This window comes from Ylistrum balloti, unplaced genomic scaffold (assembly GCF_031769215.1).
Source record: "Ylistrum balloti isolate Yb309-2 unplaced genomic scaffold, AGI_CSIRO_Ybal_v1 Utg369984, whole genome shotgun sequence".
In the NCBI taxonomy this organism is placed as follows: Eukaryota; Metazoa; Mollusca; class Bivalvia; order Pectinida; family Pectinidae; genus Ylistrum; species Ylistrum balloti.
Window position 1 is genome coordinate 3233 of NW_026782070.1, and position 26188 is coordinate 29420.

Below are 26188 nucleotides of genomic sequence, written 5' to 3' on the forward strand. Positions count from 1 at the left end.
CATGACTGATACTGAACCTATAACCTTACTTGAAAAAAGTACAATCTTCTTTTCAGATGGGTTCATGATTTGAACAAAACATGTGTGATCTGGTTGTATCACTGATACACATTTAGCTCCAACAAGGCCTAAAGAAGGTAACTGTGGTAAAGGTTCAAATAGAATTTGTGAGTTTACTGGTAGTCCTGGTATCTTGACTTGTTGAGTGATAAAGGAGGGAGAACTGATCGAGACCTTGTCCTAGCTAAAGATACCTCGGTATTGATTGATAGCACTTGTTCTGAGGTTGTTTCCTTCAGATATAAAGTTTTGTTTTTAATGTTAAAGACTGCCTCATGTTTATCCAAAAAGTCTAAGCCTAAAATCAATGGAAGATGGAACTTTTCAAAAACATGAAAATCAACACTAAATACACTACCTCCAATGGTGACAGGGATGGTAATTGTACCAAGACTACGGTGTGACTCGCCTCCTGCAACTACAGCAGTTATAGCTGAACACTGTTTAATTTGTGTAGATTTGTTACCTTGGAAACGAGTTAAAAACGATAATGTAACACAGGAGATAGTAGCTCCTGTATCAACCAGAGCTTTAACTGGTGAGTTGTATATCTCTACACTAACAGAATTTCTTTCAACAGGAGTTACAAGATTAACTATTTCTTCAGGTACTGATTTGTTGGGTGGTTGAGTTGGGGCTGGTTGTGGGTTTGTTTGTTCTGAAGAAAACCTGTTAATCTGGACACCTGTGATGGAAAGGTCATAGTTAGTCTGGTTGTGCCTATCCTTGTTGCCAGGGATAGGCACGCATCCCTAATGGATATTTGTATTTTGTGCAGGAGTGAAGGTGGGTGGTTGATTAAATTTCCGGCGCCTACAAACATCTACAAAATGATGCCAAATTTTACAGTAGGAGCATTGTGTATTGTAAGCCGGACATGAAAAACGCCTTTGGCATGACTTACCGCATCCTTGGCATGGCCCTCTGTTGATAAATCTTGGCTGCTGCTGTGGCTGGAATGGCTGGTGTTGGAACTGCTGCTGCTGCTGCTGCTGTGGTTGGAAAGACTGGTATGGCTGTTGGAGGTGGAATGGTTGTTGTTGTGGCTGGTATTGCTGCTGGAGGTGAAAATGTTGCTGCTGAGGCTGGTATGGCTGCTGGAGGTGGAATTGTTGCTGCTGCTGTGGTTGGAAAGGTTGTGACTCGTGCTGCTTTTGAAAAGTTTTGAACTGGTGCTGACTCTTTCCAGGGTGTTTTGCAGCAATAGCGGACACCTCTTGCCGAACACCTTCTAACTTCTCTTTGAAGTCAGTTTGGAGTTTAGTGATGATTTCATCACACAGTTTTGACACTGACACCATGTTGATATTGTCTGAGTCAGAGCAGCACGCCAGCTCTTCTTTTGCTAAATCCACATAGTGTCGCAAATCCATAAACGTGGTGGGTTCTTTTCCAAGCACCTTGCTTTTGATCTTACTGTGCAGGCCATTCATTGCGACCTGCACTTTAGAGCACTCTGGCAAGTTGTGCCCAAGGGCCAGTTTCTCTATTCTCTCTAGATAACATTCTCATCTGGTTGCTGTTTGGCGCCAAAAAACTTGTTATCGGATGCTTTTTGTCAAAATCTGGTGATGAACAGTTCTTTAAACTTGATGAAGTCTGTCTTGTCCTCACCAGACAACCCTTGTAGCCACAATGCTGCGGCCCCTTCCATGTTGAAGGACATGGCAGCCATTGTTCTGGCATCGGACAGGTTATGGAAGTCCTGCCACGACTGTAAGGTTGACAACCATATCAATGGAGATTCAGACCCATTATACTTCTTAAGGTTAATCCCTCCTGAAGACATTTTACTTGAAATTAGCTCTGGTGGCGGTGGAGGTAAAAAGTCCTCCACGAGGTCCACAATTTGCTGTTCAGGTTGTTGTTCAGGGTGTGGTGCGGGATGTTGTTTAAGTTGTGGTTCAGCTTGTTGTACAAGTTGTGGTTCAGGTTGTTGTTCAAGTTGTGGTTCAGGCTGTGGTTCAGGTGGTTGTTCAGGTTGTGGTTCAGGGTGGGGTTCAGGTTGTTGTTCCCTTGAAGCCGGCTGTTCTTTTGACGCTCTGGTCCTACCACTGATGTAATCGACAGGTACTGATTTTCTGTATCCAGGCATCAAGATCTTAGGGATCTCCACCAATCTTTAACGTCGTTTTGTGTGTTGTTGGAAGGTTATTTTTGTTTTTGTTGGAATCTGAAAAGATTATGGGGACAGCCTGTTAAGTTCGTTATTCTTTATTGGCGTCATAGCTTCCAGTCACCAGTGTGACGCGATACTACCAAACTTACTCAGGAGTCTCCATCAATTAGATTGGTCAGATCTTGGGAACTTTCAAGTTGATTGGTCAAGACATAGGCTGGGTTCGGACAAAAAGTGAAAAAACATCTTTCTAGCAGGTTTGTTACATAAGCCTACCTGAGTCCTAATTGACTGTGACACGGCCGATAATTCTTTAACAAAGGACGAACGATTGAATAAAGCCTATACCTGAGTTCTTAATTGGTATGACAGCTGGGATTAACAAGATCACATAGACTGGCCGCAGTGAACAAGTGACTGGACTGTAAGACTGTAACAGAGCCCTACGAGTGTCACGCTTAGTTTTATCGTTTACTGTGTCTGAAGTTAATGGCAGACATCGATCACAGCTGTTTTTCATATGTTATAGTACAGTCAACAAAATAATCATAAAAATTAGACAAGTGAGGTGTAAGAAAAAAGAACGGAAAAATAGCGATGGACTCGAAACAAAGAAATATAATATTTCTCAATGATATCACTATGACGACCGCAAAACATCCCCATACTTTTCATCAACCTGCATGTTTTGAAACTTGTGTTACGAAGTTTGGGACGCAGGGATGTTGCTATCCAGAAATGGAAAATTCATAATAGGTAAATTGAAATCATCACGCTTATCAAACAGCTTGGTGGAAAGCTGTCCATACTGGTTTCGTGGTAGGAAAAGATCGAGGTAAGTGCTTGATGTAGAAGAGTCTGATGAATCTACGATGGACTTCAATTTTCTTGTCATTTAAAGACAATAATTCATCAATATACCTGTAAGTGAAATTGAATTATTTTTATTCTAAAGAAGATGACGTGCATATATTTATTGTACAAGTATTAAAAATATATAACTAAGACTTCAAGAGTAAAGCTACATGTAGCAGTCCTGAAAACTGTCAATCCGGACGATTTTAGCAGGGAACGGAGGTGTTTGGACTATCGACAGTCCATTGTGATAAAGTCTGGCGAATAACAAAAAATGTAAAACTGGTTATATTCACTTAGTCAGTCTGGTGTCAACATTTTCCCGTCTAATCACCTCTCAATAACAAAAAGACTAAAAGTTACCACACCTGGCTGGTAGCTTCCTGGCCTGAATACCAACAACGTTCATGACCCATAATTAAGGTCGGAGGAGCCGAATTTGTAAAAACGCTGAAACCGATAGACCGGAGCAAAGTTTTGGGAAAAGAAGTGTCATTGCCATATATGTATTCAAGGTAAAATGCGTTAAATTCCTTAAAGCAGAAACGATATTTTTCTCAACTAAAATACCTAGAATTAAGATTTTTGACTTGTAGGTTTCTTGGTGGGGTGAATTACAACAAGTTTGCAAAAGGAGATGACCTTGACCCAAATTCAAAGCCACAGATGTCAAATATCTCGAAACGCTAAAACGTCTTATTCTAATTAATTAGAATTACAGGATTTTTGGTTATATGATGCACCCCATCTTCGATACTCCAGAGGTTACGATTACTTTCGATCTCTATATCCCTGGAACATGTCGTGGCGAAATTGAAGGCTACATGTGTGACACTTAGTGGACAAAACGAAAAGACTAGGTTGGCCCTTTAATTTACATCAAACGAATCTCGAGGTCGCATAACGGTATATTGTAATGGCTTAGAAGCTGGGTGTCGCTCCTTTAAAGTATTCCTTAGGAGCGTATCAGCCTGTGATTGGTCAGTCTTTTTTCTCGCCTAGAACCAATCAAATTGGTTCTGGTCAAAACAATCTAAGAATGGAACTAGTGCTGCTTGTCTAACGTTACATACAAAAAAATCATAATACAATTGATTATTGATCTTTTAACGTGATCACATTTTTAAAAAAGTTCTTTCATTCTAGATTTAACTGATTGGAATAATTTAAATGATGATTTGATGACAGCTGCTGAGTACTGTTTTGTACTGTAGAGTGTATTCCGAAATCGTAATCAAAACGCATAAGGCCCACTCAAATTTTAGTACAAAATGTAAACATCCGGTCTTGTATTCCGGCGGGGAACTCGAAAGTCCGCTCTTGAATGTAACGTTATATTGGTTAGAAATGGATGAAATGCGAAAGAAGGTAACATTTATGATATATCTATGTAAAAGATACAGTATGTTTTTACACTTTTTTTTCGAGTGGAATTGTTGTCAGTCTTGGGAAGATAAGATATTAATCATCATAATACAGTCGTTTTCCCGGAAAGCTGACTGCGATTTCATTCGGTAACGTTAAGCCTTCAATACTGTATACACGTTGACTAACTACAAAGTCTAGTGTAACGATCGATAAAGTGTTTTCCTACTACTACGCGGCCTGTACTGATTCAGCTATACTAGAATAAGGGTAGGCCCTATAAATTACTGAATTATGAATCTGACTGGTACGGTTTTACCAGTTGTATTGTCTCCCCTCTACCGCAAATTACTCTGTAGGCATGAAAGGCCATATGCCATAGGCAAACTCTTTCAAAGATGATGAGATTAGTCAGTAGGTGCCGAGGTATGAGATAAGTCTTACCTCAGATTAGATAGATTACAAAACATGTTATTAGATTATTAAAATCTGGAGAATCAAACACAACAGACTGGTTCTGATGAAGTCAAAGTTTTAGGGCGAAATCGGTAGACAATACCAAATAAATAAATATTAATAACCTGTTGTGATTGATTCTCCAGATTTTAGCTATCACATCAATCATCTGCATACCCTCTTGTATCTAGGCGGGAGGTATAGGATCCATCTACCCTTCATTTAACAGTACACGACATTGGCTCTACTACCCACCCTTAGTTTGTTTATTGATCCATAACTATTTATTTCCCAGAGAAACAACTTCAACATGTACGTTTGTATCACCTACATATGTATTTTGTATTTTCAGCATCGCAGATTAAGATTATTGTCTTTGTAAAAGGTGAAAATGGCCATTCTTTGTTTCACTGACTCTGCTAGGATTAATAGGATTAAAACCCAGGACCTCTGACTTTTGTGTCTTAACACTCAACTTATCAATCAAAAGATAAGTTTTCTCTAGCCAATCAGTATATTGCAGCTATTCTTCTACCAGGGTTTTAAAATAGGTTTTTTTTTTTAAAGTTGAATCTCCTTTAAGATAACCAGTAATATCCTTTAATAATCTCTGTAAAATATGGTTGATACTGATTGTGAAAACAATAACATTATGTATATCAAAAAGTTCTATCACACATTTTGATAACATTTAGTTGGAACAATGATATATTTTACAGAAAATAGCACAAAAATTGAGCTTGGAATACCACATGAAGTCAAGATTTCTTTCGAATCTCAAGGAAGGAGTTTGTACTATCAAGAAGGAAATTTATAGAAGCTTAGGACAAGAATGGTAAGGTGTTTTTCTAAAGGTTTTGACTTGTCCATAGATTTGTGATTGTCCTGCTGCCAGCTACATGGTGTATATAATTACAAGATGTTTTTTAAGTGTAAAAGCCTTGGTCACTTGAGTAGTACATACATGAATGTATTACTGCCATCACTTTAACAATAAAGGAACATCACCCCTAATCTTCTATCTAAAATGATCTTCATTCATATTCATTTCAATGATTCTGCCTTTTTGGTCTCAGATTCTATACCTGTGCATTCTTTTTATGTGGAAACAATTCCCTGACCAGGCCAATGTATTTGACCGAAGGTCCAATCTATAGCCTAGCCAGTCTATCTGCACTTTGTAAACAAACATGGTTGATAAAGAAACTGGTTAACTGTTTGATATGGACAATGCATAATTATATATTATACAAATTTAATTATTTGTTTATACACACAAATATGAAAACTTACAAATGTAATGACATGTTTCACATCCCGAAAGGGATATATTTGTTTTCATTTTGTATAAGGCTTATAAAACAAATTAGTTCCAGTTATATGAGAGATAATAGTATATGATGTTTCCTACAGCAGCTGGTGTTTACTGTATATTAGGCCACTACATCGAAAAAATTGTAGATTTGTTTCATAAACATCACATCAATAAAAATTCCTGTAAGATCCTATATATATTGTAATACCTTGTCAAGTAGCTAATATGATTCAAAGAAAAAAATAATTGAATTGAACACATTTAATTTATTACACATTTTGATGGAAAATAGATTACACTTTGTATATTTATAAATGATGTATGAAGTTCAGCAGTCAGTGTTTTATGTATAGTCATGTGTTCCTTCCGATCGTTCAGTAGTCTGGTAGGCAGTGTGAACAGAGTTCCATCCCTTGTGGAAGCTGTTTGCTGGAGAGAGAAGCTGCACCAGGTGGCAGGACAACTTCAGAATGTATACTTGGATGACAGTCCAGAACACAGGTAGGACATATACATAAATTTCCAATCAGTCCTCAGTAACTAAGAGAATTATACCTCAATGCCTCAATGATAAGTATCTTTTAACTGACAAAAGACAATGTCTAGAACAACATCTTTTCTAACTGATTGTTAGTATAAATAAAAGTAGAAAGGATGAGGCACAACACCCATGGATCCGCTGTGCATTGATTGTTAGTATGTTTATTTTTCACCTTCTAGTCGGCTGAAGCAGTTACAGAGACATGTACAGTTGTCTTTGATCAATACTTCCACTCAGGATACAGAGGTGTATGAGTTGGTGACTGTTATTGCTGGTATGTAACTTAATATCACCTATGTATAAGTTCAGGATAGTGTTACCACATCAGAAACATATTTCTCATTTTATACATGTTGGACTATAGACTCTACTGCAAAAAAAGTTGTTGACATGTCAGCATGTGGCATTCTTAGGTCATCTGACCCATAGGGTCATAATGACCTATAGCCATTGTGTTTTGTCCATTGTCATCTGCTGTACAACATGCATAAACTTTTGACATTTCAAACTTCTTATCTGAAGTCCCACCCGTGGGAAAGAGCTCAAACTTGCGAGAAATGATCCTGAGATGATCCTCACCAAGTGTTGTTATTTTTCAAGTATGCTTGAAATTCAAGATGGCCACCATGCCAGCCATCTTGATTAGATATTTTATACTTCATCTCCAGTTCCGCTGGTGCTATTAAGCTAAAAAATTGTGGGAATGTTAAGGAAAGGTAGCTTACAAAGTGTGGTTATTTTTTAACCTTGTCAAAACTTTGAAACAGCAGTCAAGGAAGCCATTTTGTAACATGACTGCACAATCAGGGTTTTCCTGTGCAACACCTATTTCAAACTTCTTCTCAAGTCTCACCAGTTTGATTAAGCTCCAACTTGACTGTCAAAAAATAGGTAACACTTGTTCATGTACCTACTTCTCACCAAAACTACCATCTGCTTTATAAGACTTCATAATCAGATTTCATTCAAAGTAGAAAAATAAACTTTTTTGCTGCTGTAAGTTTTTGTAGTCAGATGACCGTTAAGACCCATAGGCCTCTTGTTCCATAAATAATTTAGACTTGCTTTCATATCAAGATTTTTTTATCAAGACAATTATATTTCAGATCTGAATCAAATACATGAAAGTCTGTGTGGACTTAAAGAGGAAATAGAGAATGAAATTAACACAGGTAACTACTAGACTTAGATAACAGATGGTTATTGGTTTATTACTCCATCAACAGCCAGGGTCGAGGTGGAGTCTCCTTGTTGTAGCTGGTGGCTACCACACAGAAACAACTTATAGAAGGCCCATTACATGCCACCCAGAGCAATAAGAGTAAAGTATCTTGCTTCATCCTCGATCCTCCAGGTGGTACAATTACTTTCACTGCACCCCGCAAACAGTTCATTGCAAAATCGAAGTCACAAATAAAGTAATTTGATTGGTCTAGAGCAGATTTCAAGAGAAAAAACTGATCAATCACAGACTGATACACTTCTGTGAAGATTATAAAGAAGTGAGACCCAATTGCGAAGCCATGACAAAATAGGGTTATGCGACCTCGGGATTTGTTTGATGTACATCACAATATCAAACTAGTCTTTTCTATTGTCCGCAATGTGTTGTACATGGAACCAGAGCGATATTGAGCATAACCCCTGGAGTATAGAGGATGGTCTTACTTGAGGAGACTCTGCAAAGACTGGTCTGTTTTTCAGCTTCCTGAGAAATACAAATCACTATGGGTAATGGGGGAGGAGGGGATTATCTCATTCTTAGTATGATAATCAAAATCAAATTACATACATGGTATATATTTGATTTTGTGTGTGAAAGCGAATATGTATGCTGCCTGGTCTTTATGAAATGTATTAAATGAAAAATTAAAAAAAATGCAAAAAATTAACATCAAATTATTGCAGAAATTCTAAAAGTGTTGAGTACTTCTTTCTAAATACTATAATGATTTATTAATCAAATGTTACTTCAAAAGCAAAGTATGTTATCTTTGTATGTAACAATGTTTATTTTTTTTAGCGTTACAAACTCTGGCTAAAGCCCAAATTCATTTAATGGAGTGTGATATAACCACAAATGGGGAGTCTTCAGACCATATGACTCATTTTGTAAAACAACATATCAACCAACGCAGAAGAAGATTGCCGTTCCAAGATCTGACAAACAGGGATATCTCCACAAATCCACATCACAGTAGAGCCAATGTACAACTATCTGCACCAGTCTGTGATGAGGAGATTGATAAGACCTATCTGGATATTCCCCAAAGTGATGTGAACGACAGTGTACCAACTGATAAAATCAGGAATTTTAATGCCTCAAGAAATATTGTCCACCAGCAAATGTATAAAGAGAATATGTCACTATCAGACACAAGCCATGATCAAGGTAGTCCGAATCTGAGGCTTTTAAATCTAAACAGCATAGAAAATGTAATCACTACAGGTGTGAGAAGAAGCAGCAGCCAGAATGTTTGTCTGGAATTATGTGCACAAAAAGGAGCTGCCTACAGCTTAGAGTTCAGTCCAGTAGATGCTGCGAGGAAAAGCAACAAACAGGGCATTGGTCTTGGATTAAGTGCAAAAACAGGAGCAGCCAAGAGCTTGGAGGATAGTTCTGTGGCCAGACTTAGTCATGCATTTGATTTTGGGATTGCAGTTAGTGCAGGCTTCAATATTGGGGTTGAATGCCAGCGTCACGGTAGCTGTAATGGTAAAATAAAACTGTCACATTTCAGCACCCCACATAAACCTGTGTGTAAAAGTGTGAGAAATCCTGCCATTTATGACCCACAGAAAAGTTCAACCTGTAACATCTCACAGAAGCCAGTATCAGACTTTGTCCCAGATAGACATGTATCAGACCATGTCCCAGATAGACCTGTATCAGACCATGTCCTAGATAGACCTGTCCCAGATAGACCTGTCCAAGATAGACATGTCCCAGATAGACAATCTCTGGAACCAGCTGCAATGATGCCACAGAAAGAGGAGGAAGCCATGGACATCCCCTTCATTGATGATGATCTCCTCTGACTTAGATTGTCCAATAAAGAGATTCTGGGTGGTGTTTTCTATACCTTATTAACATTATAGTGCTCTAGTCCAAGTTGTCAACAGCCATGATACTAGTTAACCAGAATGAAATAAAAGACATAAAATTTGGGAGAGAGTAAAATGTTTTGTAAATCTCCAACATAACCAAGTACCCTCCTCTGTTATACATTTATATAGCATTCAAGCAATTTCCCCTTGTTTTCTGGGTGATCCAGGTTCTTTTCATAAAACAAAATTTGAAGTAAGGTTGGGTAACATTAATTTCCAGCTAGTATATGTACCTATGTGTTTTCCACTACAAAGGGTCAGATGTAGTCTTAGTGTTATCAGGTAATTAGTGCTTTGGTAAAATATGTCATAAAGCATATTGAACATAATATCTCATTGATATTTATTTCAATTCAGTAAAGTTCAAAATACAAGAAATGATTTTGTGGAAATGAAAAACTCCAAAACAAAAAAGAAAGACAGCAACAAATCAGCCATTTTAACTTTGATCAATACTAAGTTGTTTGGTTGGTGTTAATGTTTAATGTTGTTTGGTTGGTGTTAATGTCTAATGTTGTTTGGTTGGTGTTAATGTTGTTTGGTTGGTGTTAATGTTTAATGTTGTTTGGTTGGTGTTAATGTTTAATGTTGTTTGGTAGGGGTTAATGTTGTTTGGTTGGTGTTAATGTTTAATGTTGTTTGGTTGGTGTTAATGTTGTTTGGTTGGTGTTAATGTTTAATGTTGTTTGGTTGGTGTTAATGTTTAATGTTGTTTGGTTGGTGTTAATGTTGTTTGGTTGGTGTTAATGTTTAATGTTGTTTGGTTGGTGTTAATGTTTAATGTTGTTTGGTTGGTATTAATGTTGTTTGGTTGGTGTTAATGTTTAATGTTGTTTGGTTGGTGTTAATGTTGTTTGGTTGGTGTTAATGTTTAATGTTGTTTGGTTGGTGTTAATGTTTAATGTTGTTTGGTTGGTGTTAATGTGTTTTTGTTGGTGTTAATGTTTAATGTTGTTTGGCTGGTGTTAATGTTGTTTGGTTGGTGTTAATGTTTAATGATGTTTGGTTGGTGTTAATGTTTAATGTTTGGTTGGTGTTAATGTTTAATGTTGTTTGGTTGGTGTTAATGTTTAATGTTGTTTGGTTGGTGTTAATGTTGTTTGGTTGGTGTTAATGTTGTTTGGTTGGTGTTAATGTTGTTTGGTTGGTGTTAATGTCTAATGTTGTTTGGTTGTTGTTAATGTCTAATGTTGTTTGGTTGGTGTTAATGTCTATTGTTGTTTGGTTGTTGTTAATGTCTAATGTTGTTTGGTTGGTGTTAATGTTGTTTGGTTGGTGTTAATGTCTAATGTTGTTTGGTTGGTGTTAATGTTGTTTGGTTGGTGTTAATGTGTTTTGGTTGGTGTTAATGTCTAATGTTTGGTTGGTGTTAATGTTGTTTGGTTGGTGTTAATGTTTAATGTTGTTTGGTTGGTGTTAATGTTGTTTGGTTGGTGTTAATGTCTAATGTTGTTTGGTTGGTGTTAATGTTGTTTGGTTGGTGTTAATGTGTTTTGGTTGGTGTTAATGTGTTTTGGTTGGTGTTAATGGCTAATGTTGTTTGGTTGGTGTTAATGTCTAATGTTGTTTGGTTGGTGTTAATGTTTAATGTTGTTTGGTTGGTGTTAATGTCTAATGTTGTTTGGTTGGTGTTAATTTTGTTTGGTTGGTGTTAATGTTTAATGTTGTTTGGTTGGTGTTAATGTTGTTTGGTTGGTGTTAATGTGTTTTGGTTGGTGTTAATGTTGTTTGGTTGGTGTTAATGTCTAATGTTGTTTGGTTGGTGTTAATGTTTAATGTTGTTTGGTAGGGGTTAATGTTGTTTGGTTGGTGTTAATGTTGTTTGGTTGGTGTTAATGTTTAATGTTGTTTGGTTGGTGTTAATGTTGTTTGGTTGGTGTTAATGTTTAATGTTGTTTGGTTGGTGTTAATGTTGTTTGGTTGGTGTTAATGTTTAATGTTGTTTGGTTGGTGTTAATGTTTAATGTTGTTTGGTTGGTGTTAATGTTGTTTGGTTGGTGTTAATGTTTAATGTTGTTTGGTTGGTGTTAATGTTTAATGTTGTTTGGTTGGTGTTAATGTTTAATGTTGTTTGGTTGGTGTTAATGTTGTTTGGTTGGTGTTAATGTTTAATGTTGTTTGGTTGGTGTTAATGTTGTTTGGTTGGTGTTAATGTTTAATGTTGTTTGGCTGGTGTTAATGTTTAATGTTGTTTGGTTGGTGTTAATGTTGTTTGGTTGGTGTTAATGTTTAATGTTGTTTGGTTGTTGTTAATGTCTAATGTTGTTTGGTTGGTGTTAATGTCTATTGTTGTTTGGTTGTTGTTAATGTCTAATGTTGTTTGGTTGGTGTTAATGTTGTTTGGTTGGTGTTAATGTGTTTTGGTTGGTGTTAATGTTGTTTGGTTGGTGTTAATGTCTAATGTTGTTTGGTTGGTGTTAATGTTGTTTGGTTGGTGTTAATGTTTAATGTTGTTTGGTTGGTGTTAATGTTGTTTGGTTGGTGTTAATGTTTAATGTTGTTTGGTTGGTGTTAATGTTGTTTGGTTGGTGTTAATGTTTAATGTTGTTTGGTTGGTGTTAATGTTTAATGTTGTTTGGTTGGTGTTAATGTGTTTTTGTTGGTGTTAATGTTTAATGTTGTTTGGCTGGTGTTAATGTTGTTTGGTTGGTGTTAATGTTTAATGATGTTTGGTTGGTGTTAATGTTTAATGTTTGGTTGGTGTTAATGTTTAATGTTGTTTGGTTGGTGTTAATGTTTAATGTTGTTTGGTTGGTGTTAATGTTGTTTGGTTGGTGTTAATGTTGTTTGGTTGGTGTTAATGTTGTTTGGTTGGTGTTAATGTCTAATGTTGTTTGGTTGTTGTTAATGTCTAATGTTGTTTGGTTGGTGTTAATGTCTGTTGTTGTTTGGTTGTTGTTAATGTCTAATGTTGTTTGGTTGGTGTTAATGTTGTTTGGTTGGTGTTAATGTCTAATGTTGTTTGGTTGGTGTTAATGTTGTTTGGTTGGTGTTAATGTGTTTTGGTTGGTGTTAATGTCTAATGTTTGGTTGGTGTTAATGTTGTTTGGTTGGTGTTAATGTTTAATGTTGTTTGGTTGGTGTTAATGTTGTTTGGTTGGTGTTAATGTCTAATGTTGTTTGGTTGGTGTTAATGTTGTTTGGTTGGTGTTAATGTGTTTTGGTTGGTGTTAATGTGTTTTGGTTGGTGTTAATGTCTAATGTTGTTTGGTTGGTGTTAATGTCTAATGTTGTTTGGTTGGTGTTAATGTTTAATGTTGTTTGGTTGGTGTTAATGTCTAATGTTGTTTGGTTGGTGTTAATTTTGTTTGGTTGGTGTTAATGTTTAATGTTGTTTGGTTGGTGTTAATGTTGTTTGGTTGGTGTTAATGTCTAATGTTGTTTGGTTGGTGTTAATGTCTAATGTTGTTTGGTTGGTGTTAATGTTTAATGTTGTTTGGTTGGTGTTAATGTTGTTTGGTTGGTGTTAATGTTTGATGTTTGGTTGGTGTTAATATCTAATGTTTGGTTGGTGTTAATGTTGTTTGGTTGGTGTTAATGTCTAATGTTGTTTGGTTGGTGTTAATGTTTGATGTTGTTTGGTTGGTGTTAATGTTGTTTGGTTGGTGTTAATGTTGTTTGGTTGGTGTTAATGTTGTTTGGTTGGTGTTTAAGTTCTTTGATTGATACTAGTGATCTTTGATTGATACTAGTGATCTTTAATTGATACTAGTGATCTTGAATTGGTTGTTATTGCTGTTTGTTTAGTGTTAATGGTCTTTGATTGATACTAGTGATCTTTGATACTAGTGATCTTTAATTGGTTGTTATCGCTGTTTGTTTAGTGTACATGATCTTTGATTGATACTAGTGATCGTTGATTGATACTAGTGATCTTTGATACTAGTGATCTTTAATTGGTTGTTATTGCTGTTTGTTTAGTGTAAACGATCTTTGATTGATACTAGTGATCGTTGATTGATACTAGTGATCTTTGATACTAGTGATCTTTGATTGATACTAGTGATCTTTAATTGGTTGTTATTGCTGTTTGTTTAGTGTACATGATCTTTGATTGATACTAGTGATCGTTGATTGATACTAGTGATCTTTGATACTAGTGATCTTTGATTGATACTAGTGATCTTTAATTGGTTGTTATTGCTGTTTGTTTAGTGTAAACGATCTTTGATTGATACTAGTGATCTTTGATTGATACTAGTGATCTTTGATTGATACTAGTGATCGTTGATTGATACTAATGATCTTTGATTGATACTAGTGATCGTTGAATGATACTAGTGATCTTTGATTGATACTAGTGATCTTTGATTGATACTAGTGATCTTTGATTGATACTAGTGATCTTTGATTGATACTAGTGATCGTTGATTGATACTAGTGATCTTTGATTGATACTAGTGATCGTTGATTGATACTAGTGATCGTTGATTGATACTAATGATCTTTGATTGATACTAGTGATCTTTAATTGATACTAGTGATCTTTGATTGATACTAGTGATCGTTGATTGATACTAGTGATCTTTGATTGATACTAGTGATCTTTGATTGATACTAGTGATCGTTGATTGATACTAGTGATCTTTGATTGATACTAGTGATCTTTGATTGGTTGTTATTGCTGTTTGTTTAGTGTAAACGATCTTTGATTGATACTAGTGATCTTTGATTGATACTAGTGATCTTTGATTGATACTAGTGATCGTTGATTGATACTAGTGATATTTGATTGATACTAGTGATCTTTGATTGATACTAGTGTTCTTTGATTGATACTAGTGATCGTTGATTGATACTAGTGATATTTGATTGATACTAGTGATCTTTGATTGATACTAGTGATCTTTAATTGATACTAGTGATCTTTGATTGATACTAGTGATATTTGATTGATACTAGTGATCTTTGATTGATACTAGTGTTCTTTGATTGATACTAGTGATCGTTGATTGATACTAGTGATATTTGATTGATACTAGTGATCTTTGATTGATACTAGTGATCTTTGATTGGTTGTTATTGCTGTTTGTTTAGTGTAAACGATCTTTGATTGATACTAGTGATCTTTGATTGATACTAGTGATCTTTGATTGATACTAGTGATCGTTGATTGATACTAGTGATATTTGATTGATACTAGTGATCTTTGATTGATACTAGTGTTCTTTGATTGATACTAGTGATCGTTGATTGATACTAGTGATATTTGATTGATACTAGTGATCTTTGATTGATACTAGTGATCTTTAATTGATACTAGTGATCTTTGATTGATACTAGTGATATTTGATTGATACTAGTGATCTTTGATTGATACTAGTGTTCTTTGATTGATACTAGTGATCGTTGATTGATACTAGTGATATTTGATTGATACTAGTGATCTTTGATTGATACTAGTGATCTTTAATTGATACTAGTGATATTTGATTGATACTAGTGATCTTTGATTGATACTAGTGATCTTTGATTGATACTAGTGATCGTTGATTGATACTAGTGATATTTGATTGATACTAGTGATCGTTGATTGATACTAGTGATCGTTGATTGATACTAGTGATCGTTGATTGATACTAGTGATCTTTGATTGATACTAGTGATCGTTGATTGATACTAGTGATCTTTGATTGATACTAGTGATCTTTGATTGATACTAGTGATCTTTGATACTAGTGATCTTTGATTGGTTGTTATTGCTGTTTGTTTAGTGTAAACGATCTTTGATTGATACTAGTGATCTTTGATTGATACTAGTGATCTTTGATTGTTGTAAATATTGTTTCCTTGACCAATTATGTTGATTTGTAATAAAGTACCACAGCTGTTATACACCATTAGCCCAATTACGATGATATTTAATAAATGTATAGTTGCAGCTTATATTCCTCCTGTGTTATTTATTTAAAAATTGAAGTAAATAACAACCATTGCTAAAGGGACTATATGGCAGATTTTCATGTCGGAATCATTGGTAAAAAGTGTGATAACATCTAAAAATATTTCATAGTTATGCACCTTTTCTTAATTCTAAATTTTCACGCCACCATCATCACCTGCGTCCGTTGTTTGTCCGAAACAATTTTGTTATCGCTATTTCTTGAGAAGTACTGATTGGATCTTTCTCAAATTGCATATGTAGGTTCTCCTTGGTCCCTAGTTGTGCCTGTTTGATTTTGGGACTGATCAAGTAAACAAAATGGCCGACAGGTGGTCATCTTGGATTTTAACTTTGCAAGTTTGTTATCGCTATCTCTTGAGAACTACAGCATAGATCTTTCTCAAATTTCATGTGTAAGTTTCTCCTGATCCCAAGTTGTGCCTGTCCGATTTTGGGTCTGATCAGAAAAACAAAATGGCCGGCAGACGACCATCTTGGATTTTGTAATTTGCAAGTTTGTTATCTCTGTTTCTTGAGAACTACTGCATAGATTTTTCTCAAATCTCATGAGTATATTTCTTTGATACTTAATTGTGCCTGTTTGGTTTTGGTACTGATCAGAAAAAAATAAAATGACCCACAAACGGCCATCTTGGATTTGACTTCAAAAGTTTGTTAACACTATTTCTTAAAAAGGACTGTATAGATCTTTCTCAAATTTCATGTTTATGTTCCTCTTGGTCCCTAGTTGTGCCTGCTTGGGACTGATCAGAAGAAATGGTTTCCATGCAGCTATTTTGGGTTCAGTTGGTAAAGATTATCGTCGTAATTTCATGTTCAGATGCCTTATCATTAGAAAAGAGAAAATCATTGAAAAGATCCAACTTTCAAGAGCAAATAAAGATCAAACAATGATGGCGGAAAGATCCCTCTGGGATGTTATGTTGAGGGTTTTCACAGCCATTTTCTTTAATAAGATAATTAGAAATTACTTAAAAGATAAGCGTGGAATAGGATTTATTTATTTTCTGAATATATAGGAGTACAGCGAATCATATAGGTTGTGCACATGAAGATCCCTTTTTTGTATCAGCAATAAATCCTACAAAATATCGTACCTTTAGAAAAGAACTTATTTTCGTTGCCTTATGTATTACTCGCATTTTCCCGTCCATTTGTAAACAAAAATATATACCCGGTTAAATTAGAAGTGTCGTGTTTGTTACACGGCATACCTTAGCGGATCTGTCAGTATGTACCCGTTTAAAGATAACATTTGTTGTCCGAGGCACACCACTCGTCGATCTCTGAGATGTGAAACTATATGACAGGAAGATTAATCAATGCGAGTTCCAGTGTAATTTCGAAAGCTATCGAATTAGAAATTACTTTTATAATCACCGATTAAAATTTGACTTAGATTCTTTTTCTATTTCATTACAACTACACGAGTTTTTCATTTAATTTTGAATCCGTAATATTAGTTAGCCATTTTACAAACCCGCGCAAAATTGTATCGCATAGTTGTGCGCCAGCATAGTGAGTGTGAGCGCGCGAAGGTTTTGGCGCGTTGTGCGCTACTGTAACTACATGATATAGGGGAAAGACACTATATCATCAGTGGACGTATTTTTATACACCAAATGCGTGATCTTGTTAACACTACTGCCTAAAACACAGAAGGGAGAAATGTTGAGCTGTAAATCATAAGTGAAGCTAACACAGATAAAATTAGGTTATAGTTGAAGATCTGTTTTGGAGAAATTAATAGATGGACCTATATTTCACTTATCATGTTGACACATCTATCCACTTCTTATAACTAGCTAGAGTTATTTCAATGCTTTGTAAGTTAAAACCTTTAGCTTTACGTACGATATCCTGACAAAGCATGATAGTTTAAAGGATTTGTAACCGCTCTCACGAAAGCTAGAAGTAGAGCACATCCGCAGGTCAACTGGTAATATTTCAGAGGTTTGACGCACTGTTACAGAAACTGTTCTGTACGGGCAGTGACATGTGAATGATTTTACGTAAGGTGCTTGTTATTTGAATACAGAAAGAGAAGATTGTGTTAACTCAAAACTTGTTAGTTCGCTCCAGATAAAAACCTTGTACCACTGGGACATTAAATATTTTGCACATTTCAAAATAAAGCACAATTTTAGTATACAAACTTCTGCATTGATTAAAAACACCTTTTATCATTAAAAATGATTTTTTTTTCGTTTCAAATAGTACATTTAACACAAAAACAAAATACACCTTCACACTTTCCTGCTTTCGTCATCATCATCATCATCATCATCATCATCATCATCATCATCATCATCATAATCATCACCACCACCATTACCACCACCACCACCACCACCACCAACATCATCACCATCATCATCATCACCACCACCACAACCACCACCACCATCATCACCACCACCATCATCACCATCACCATCACCATCATCACCACCACCACAACCACCATCATCATCACCACCATCACCATCACCATCATCACCACCACCACTACCATCATCATCATCATCACCATCTTCACGATCATCACCACCATCATCACCATCACCATCATCACCACCACCACCACCACCATCATCATCACCACCACCACTACCACCACCATCATCACCATCACCATCATCACCACCACCACTACCATCATCATCATCATCACCATCTTCACGATCATCACCACCATCATCACCATCACCATCATCACCACCACCACTACCACCACCACCACCACCATCATCACCACCACCACTACCATGATCATCACCATCATCACGATCACCACCACCATCATCACCACCACCACTACCACCACCATCATCACCACCACCATCACCATCATCACCACCACCACTACCATCATCACCACCACCACTACCACCACCATCATCACCATCACCATCATCACCACCACCACTACCACCATACCATCACCACCATCACATCACCACCACCATCATCACCACCACCACTACCCTCATCACCATCACCATCATCACCACCACCATCACCATCATCACCACCACCACTACCATCATCACCACCACCACTACCACCACCATCATCACCATCACCATCATCACCACCACCACTACCACCACTACCACCACCACCATCACCATCACCATCACCATCATCACCACCACCACTACCCTCATCACCATCACCATCATCACCACCACCACTACCATCATCACCATCACCATCATACGGCTATATACGTGATAGGTCCGGATCCGTACCGGCCAGGTCTCCCGTGTTACAAACACAACAATTTCATTTTATATTTTTAGCCCACCATCTATATACCGCTATTTCTGGAAAAGTACTGGATGGATCTTTCTCAAATTTCATATGCAGTTTCCCCTTGGTCCCTAGTTGTGCATTGTACCTTTTTTGGACTGATTCAAATTCAAGATGGCCGACAGGTGGCCATCTTGGATTTTGGAAGTAAAAGTTTGTTACTGCTATTTCTTGGAAAGTATTGGATGGATCTTTCTCAAATTCCATATGCAGTTTCCCCTTGGTCCCTAGTTGTGCATTGTACCTCTTTTGGACTGATTCAAATTCAAGATGGCCGACAGGTGGCCATCTTGGATTTTGGAAGTAAAAGTTTGTTACCGCTATTTCTGAGAAGGTACTGGATGGATCTTCCTCAAATTTCATATGCAGTTTCCCCTTGGTCCCTAGTTGTGCATTGTACCTTTTTTGGACTGATTCGAATTCAAGATGGCCGACAGGTGGCCATCTTGGATTTTGGAAGTAAAAGTTTGTTACCGCTATTTCTGAGAAGGTACTGGATGGATCTTCCTCAAATTTCATATGCAGTTTCCCCTTGGTCCCTAGTTGTGCATTGTACCTTTTTTGGACTGATTCGAATTCAAGATAGCCGACAGGTGGCCATCTTGGATTTTGGAAGTAAAAGTTTGTTACTGCTATTTCTTGGAAAGTATTGGATGGATCTTTCTCAAATTCCATATGCAGTTTCCCCTTGGTCCCTAGTTGTGCATTGTACCTTTTTTGGACTGATTCAAATTCAAGATGGCCGACAGGTGGCCATCTTGGATTTTGGAAGTAAAAGTTTGTTACCGCTATTTCTGAGAAGGTACTGGATGGATCTTCCTCAAATTTCATATGCAGTTTCCCCTTGGTCCCTAGTTGTGCATTGTACCTTTTTTGGACTGATTCGAATTAAAGATGGCAGACAGGTGGCCATCTTAGATTTTGAATGTAAAAGTTTGTTACTGCTATTTCTTGGAAAGTACTGGATGGATCTTTCTCAAATTTCATATGCAGGTTCCCTTTGGTTCCAAGTTGTGCATTGTACCTTTTTGGGCTGATCTGAAATCAAGATGGCTTGGATTTTGAGAGTAAAATCTTGTTACTGCTATATCTGAGGAAGTACTGGATGGATCCTTCTGATATTTCATAGATATTGGTTTCCTTTGGTCCCTAGTTGTGCATTGTACCTTTTTTGGACTGATTTGAAAGCAAGGTGGCCCACAGGCAGCCATCTTGGATGTCGACAGTAAAACAGCACAAGCATATTGTCCATTATCCAACTGTAACTGACTGCTATCTAATAATACATTGGGATCTTTTTCAAATGATATTTGCTAATAGGTGCTTAATAAAAATATCTTGTGCCATCATTGAGCACATTCAATGAAGACCAGTTCATGAACATTTACAACACCTGTAACACACAAAAAAATTAAACAAATCATCAAGAACTGAAAACAGATCCTCAAATGGTGGGCACCAAGATCCCTCTGGGATCTCTTGTTTGTTTACAAAATGATAGAAAAATCAGAGCGAATCAGAAGCCATGAAAATCTGTTTTTTTCTGACGGTATGAGATTTCAAATGATTCATGTTTGCGTGTTTACAATTATATGCAGTGAGTGTCTGGACTCTAAGTCTGGTTACATCTGACATTTTGTAAACTATGTGTCTAAATATTCAGTCTAATTGATTGATCTACATGTGCCTAATCTATATAGATCTATATAGATATAGATTTAATTATCAAAAGCTGTACTCTCATATACTTAGCACTTATCTATAACTCATTTCTAAATCCGACTCGCACATCTATGCGTTATAACTTGCACAAGTATGAGTTGTGCATGGTGAACTGTACTAGGACAGTGTACTACTGCTCAGACAAAGACGATTTAGCACTCCACACAATTCTATATCGTGAAAAGTTTCAAATTGTTACTATAATGTTACTTACACTAAGATATACACTTATTTTGAAATATTTTGATTACTATTTTTAAAAGACATAATGTGTGTTGTCTATTCTGGTAAAGTTTTGACATGCATTTTTGACTACACGTTTATTTTCCTTATGATAACAGTTAACATTTAGTGTACATAGATATTTAAACGCCATTTTATCTTAAAAAAAGACATAATAGCTGGCTAGTCACAGTGACGTCACTGTACAATATCTTGTGTAGAAATACTTATTATTTGTGTAAAATATCTGTTTTGAAACATACATTTTCCTTTCTTTGTTGTTAATGTTGTTAATTTATGAAGAATTTCCGTGTAGTAGTTAGTTACAATAACGTGATACGTTTAATTCCTTATTCGGCTACTAAGATTTTACATATTTCTAGTGATACATTAACTAAAGTTGTTGCCGTATTTTCCAACTAGGTCGATGGGAGGTAGCGCGTGGTGTAGGCATGCGTGCACCTGGGTCATGAGGAATGGGTTGTGTGTGTAAATCTTTTTTCTCGACCATTATGTGAAGGGGTAACGTAACATGTTTTCCTATTGTCAATGCTGACGGAGTAAAGCCTAGGGACTATTTTCCTATCAGTGTACATGTGGACATTGTCAGGAAGGTTCACCGCTCATTGATTACAGGTAAGGTGCCTAGAGTGTATTTATTAAGGTACCTATGCCAAAGGCTTTCGTGTCCTACTGTCATTGCCTTGGTCCGTCGTCTGGCGTGGTCAGTAGACTTTCCACATTTCTGTCGCTTCTTCTCAAGGGACATTGCTAAAACTGTGGTTGTTTTTTTTCTCTGCTTTTACATATAGATAAAATATGAATGATATGGTTGTAATTTCAATTTTTGTGCGGAGCCAAAATACTGAAACAGCAATAAAATGCCAATTCATTCGAAAACTGACGTTCTTTGTAAGGCATATACATGTGAATGTTTACAAAGTTTAAGGTCAATAGATCAAATGTCATCAACACTGACTATTTCACCCAGAATACCGGTAGATGTGGGATTTTGAACTCTTTGATCCTTGAAGGCAAAATGGATTGCTTATTTTCGTTAAGTGCTTACACGTGCATTTCGTATACGTTCACGTCGGAGGTGTATATAAGGCAATGCTGGGATAGTTCAGTCGGAGGTATATATAGTACAATGTGGGGATAGTTCAGTCAGAGGTGTATATAAGTCAATGCTGGGATAGTTCAGTCGGAGGTATATATAAGACAGCTGGGATAGTTCAGTCGGAGGTGTATATAAGTCAATGCTGGGATAGTTCAGTCGAAGGTGTATATAAGGCACTGCTGGGATAGTTCAGTCGAAGGTGTATATAAGGCAATGTTGGGATAGTTCAGTCGGATGTACATGTATATATAAGGCAATGTGGGGATAGTTCACTGGGAGGTGTATATAAGGCACAGCTGGGATAGTACACTCGGAGGTGTATATAAGGCAATGTTGGGATAGTTCACTCGGAGGTGTATATAAGGCACAGCTGGGAAAGTTCACTCGGAGGTGTATATAAGTCAATGTTGGGATAGTTCACTCGGAGGTGTATATAAGGCACAGCTGGGATAGTTCACTCGGAGGTGTATATAAGGCACAGCTGGGATTGTTCACTCGGAGGTGTATATAAGTCAATGTTGAAATAGTTCAGTCGGAGGTGTATATAAGGCTATGTTGGGATAGTTCAGTCGGAGTGTATATAAGACAATGTTGAAATAGTTCAGTCGGTGGTATATATAGGACAATGTTGAAATAGTTCAGTCGGGAGTGTATATAAGACAGCTGGGATAGTACACTCGGAGGTGTATATAAGGCACAGTTGGGATAGTTCAGTCGGAGGTGTATATAAGGCACAGTTGGGATAGTTCAGTCGGAGGTGTATATAATTCAATGCTGGGATAGTTCAGTCGGAGGTGTATATAAGGCACAGCTGGGATAGTTCAGTCGGAGGTGTATATAAGGCACAGTTGGGATAGTTCAGTCGGAGGTGTATATAAGGCACAGTTGGGATAGTTCAGTCGGAGTGTATATAAGACAGCTGGGATAGTTCAGTCGGAGGTGTATATAAGTCAATGCTAGGATAGTTCAGTCGGAGTGTATATAAGGCACAGCTGGGATAGTTCAGTCGGAGGTGTATATAATGCACAGTTGGGATAGTTCAGTCGGAGGTGTATATAAGGCACGGTTGGGATAGTTCAGTCGGAGGTGTATATAAGTCAATGCTAGGATAGTTCAGTCGGAGTGTATATAAGGCACAGCTGGGATAGTTCAGTCGGAGGTGTATATAATGCACAATTGGGATAGTTCAGTCGGAGGTGTATATAAGGCAAAGTTGGGATAGTTCAGTCGGAGTGTATATAAGACAATGTTGAAATAGTTCAGTCGGTGGTATATTTAGGACAATGTTGAAATAGTTCAGTCGGGGGTGTATATAAGACAGCTGGGATAGTACACTCGGAGGTGTATATAAGGCACAGTTGGGATAGTTCAGTCGGAGGTGTATATAAGACAGCTGGGATAGTTCAGTCGGAGGTGTATTTAAGACAATGTTGAAATAGTTCAGTCGGAGGTGTATATAAGACAGCTGGGATAGTTCAGTCGGAGGTGTATATAAGTCAATGTTGGGATAGTTCACTCGGAGGTGTATATAAGGCACAGCTGGGATAGTTCACTCGGAGGTGTATATAAGACAGCTGGGGTAGTTCAGTCGGAGGTGTATATATAGTTCAAGGTGCTGGGATAGTATCAGTCGGAGGTGTATATAAGCACAGTTGGGATAGTTCAGTCGGAGGTGTATATAATGCACAGTTGGAATAGTTCAGTCGGAGGTGTATATAAGGCACAGTTGGGATAGTTCAGTCGGAGGTGTATATAAGACAGCTGGGATAGTTCAGTCGGAGGTGTATATAATGCACAATTGGGATAGTTCAGTCGGAGGTGTATATAAGGCAAAGTTGGGATAGTTCAGTCGGAGTGTATATAAGACAATGTTGAAATAGTTCAGTCGGTGGTATATATAGGACAATGTTGAAATAGTTCAGTCGGGGGTGTATATAAGACAGTTGGGATAGTACACTCGGAGGTGTATATAAGGCACAGTTGGGATAGTTCAGTCGGAGGTGTATATAAGACAGCTGGGATAGTTCAGTCGGAGGTGTATTTAAGACAATGTTGAAATAGTTCAGTCGGAGGTGTATATAAGACAGCTGGGATAGTTCAGTCGGAGGTGTATATAAGGCACAGTTGGGATAGTTCAGTCGGAGGTGTATATAAGACAATGCTGGGATAGTTCAGTCGGAGGTGTATATAAGACAGCTGGGGTAGTTCAGTCGGAGGTGTATATAAGTCAATGCTGGGATAGTTCAGTCGGAGGTGTATATAAGACAGCTGGGATAGTTCAGTCGGAGGTGTATATAAGACAGCTGGGATAGTTTAACAGGACATTATAAGAATATTTCTTAGGTCATTCATGTGGATTGACCGATAGAAATATAACATTTTTCATAAAGGATATCTGTACAAGACATCAGGAGTTAAAATAACATTTTGTATGATGAATCGAGAGTAATCAAAATATTTAGACTAACATCTCGCTCATTTGAACGCAGAAGAAAAATGATACCGGCTACAAAATTTACATTCAGTATAAGATTTCCTGTGAAAACACTTCATCGGCATTATAGAGCCTATTAAACAACAGTACCTCCACCAAGCACAATGTGTAAATGTGAAAGATAAATAACCTGTTGTACATTTGACAGGTCTTTTTATCAGCATGCATGGTTACATTCAACTGTCCGTTGAGAAAACTCGGGTTTAAATAGTGTAAGCAAACTGTTGGTACCGCAGCTGGTAAAATGCAGACAACAGCGCTTGTTTAAAGAAGTCTTCTTGTTGGTCTGGTCGTGTGTATCCTGGGCTTTCTGCTCCTGAGTTAAAATAATATTTTGCCGCCTTTGTCTACCAGCTTGTCTCCCCTTACTGTCAAAATTAAAACTTGGGAATCTGAGTTACCTAAAACATCACTATAAGACCGATTCTTCGGCCAATTATATATGTATCCATCCTTCGATTTGATTGGTTTAACTCGTTTGGAATGTAAACATTAACCAATCGAAAGTCCCAGTTTTCCTGTAAACCATCTGCCATCACTAGACATGTGTTTGACCTACTGAATACACTTGTTGTGATGCAGTCGAATCGCTGTACATACTTCCAAAACGCTGAACGGAAACAAAATCTGCACACAATACGTCAGCGTCACGTGCCTGGTTTTATAAACACAATTTGACATTTTAGTAGTGTGAGGCAGATCATATCACGTCTTACCTGAACATAGATATAAAATACCGTAACCATAATGAAATAACAGCTTTCAGCGTTGAATAGTGAATTTTGTTCATGGTCATAGTGATATCGTTGATGTCATGACTTATTTGGTGTGGAGTAAACAGTTTTAAAATTAGATTGACTTCATATCCCGTTTCATGCCAAGTCAAGCGTGACTTGATGGATAAGTTTATGGAATCCTTTTTGTTGCATTTATCGCCCCGTGAATGGCCAGGGTCATTTTAAAACATGATATCTATGTCGAAGCTGGTGGCTGCCTAATTGAACAGCATACAACAGGCCCGTCGCATGTCTCTAAAGCAATAAGAGTAAAGTGTCTTGCCAAAGAACACATCTCTATCAGCAAAGACCGATCCTTTTCTCACCTTACCAGGCAACACAAACCGTCACACAAAGGGGGCGAACCAGGCACATCGATTCTTAAGGTTAATGAGTTAGTGCAATTGCATTTACCTCATGTTTTGTTTTTTGTCAAATTCAGCATGGCGCGATACATTTGTGTAATTACAATGACTTCATGTTTCGTTCCATGTCTAGATAAGCATGGAGTGATATGTTTGTGTAATTACACTGACCTCTTGTCTCGTTCCATGTCTAAATAAGCACGGAGTGATATGTTTGTGTAATTAACCTTATGTCTCGTTCCATGTCTAAATAAGCATGGAGTGATATGTTTGTGTAATTACACTGACCTCTTGTCTCGTTCCATGTCTAAATAAGCACGGAGTGATACGTTTGTGTAATTAACCTTATGTCTCGTTCCATGTCTAGATAAGCACGGAGTGATATGTTTGTGTAATTACACTGACCTCTTGTCTCGTTCCATGTCTAAATAAGCACGGAGTGATATGTTT

At 37.1% G+C, this 26188-nt stretch overlaps 2 protein-coding genes across 2 annotated transcripts in view; one reads left to right on the top strand and one right to left on the bottom strand.

The window, feature by feature from the left end:
• Positions 1-1618: 1618 nt before the first annotated feature.
• Positions 1619-2155, bottom strand: LOC132547840 (protein TonB-like). The gene has a single exon (XM_060211646.1). The coding sequence runs from the start codon at positions 2153-2155 to the stop codon at positions 1619-1621; it is 537 nt and encodes a 178-aa protein (XP_060067629.1).
• A 19389-nt stretch (positions 2156-21544) lies between these two features.
• LOC132547839 (solute carrier family 23 member 1-like) overlaps positions 21545-26188 on the top strand; it is a 64967-nt gene continuing 60323 nt past the window's right edge. Inside the window, exon 1 of the mRNA XM_060211644.1 lies at positions 21545-21619. The gene's annotated coding sequence lies outside the window, so the exon portion shown is untranslated. The remainder of the gene's footprint in view (positions 21620-26188) is intronic.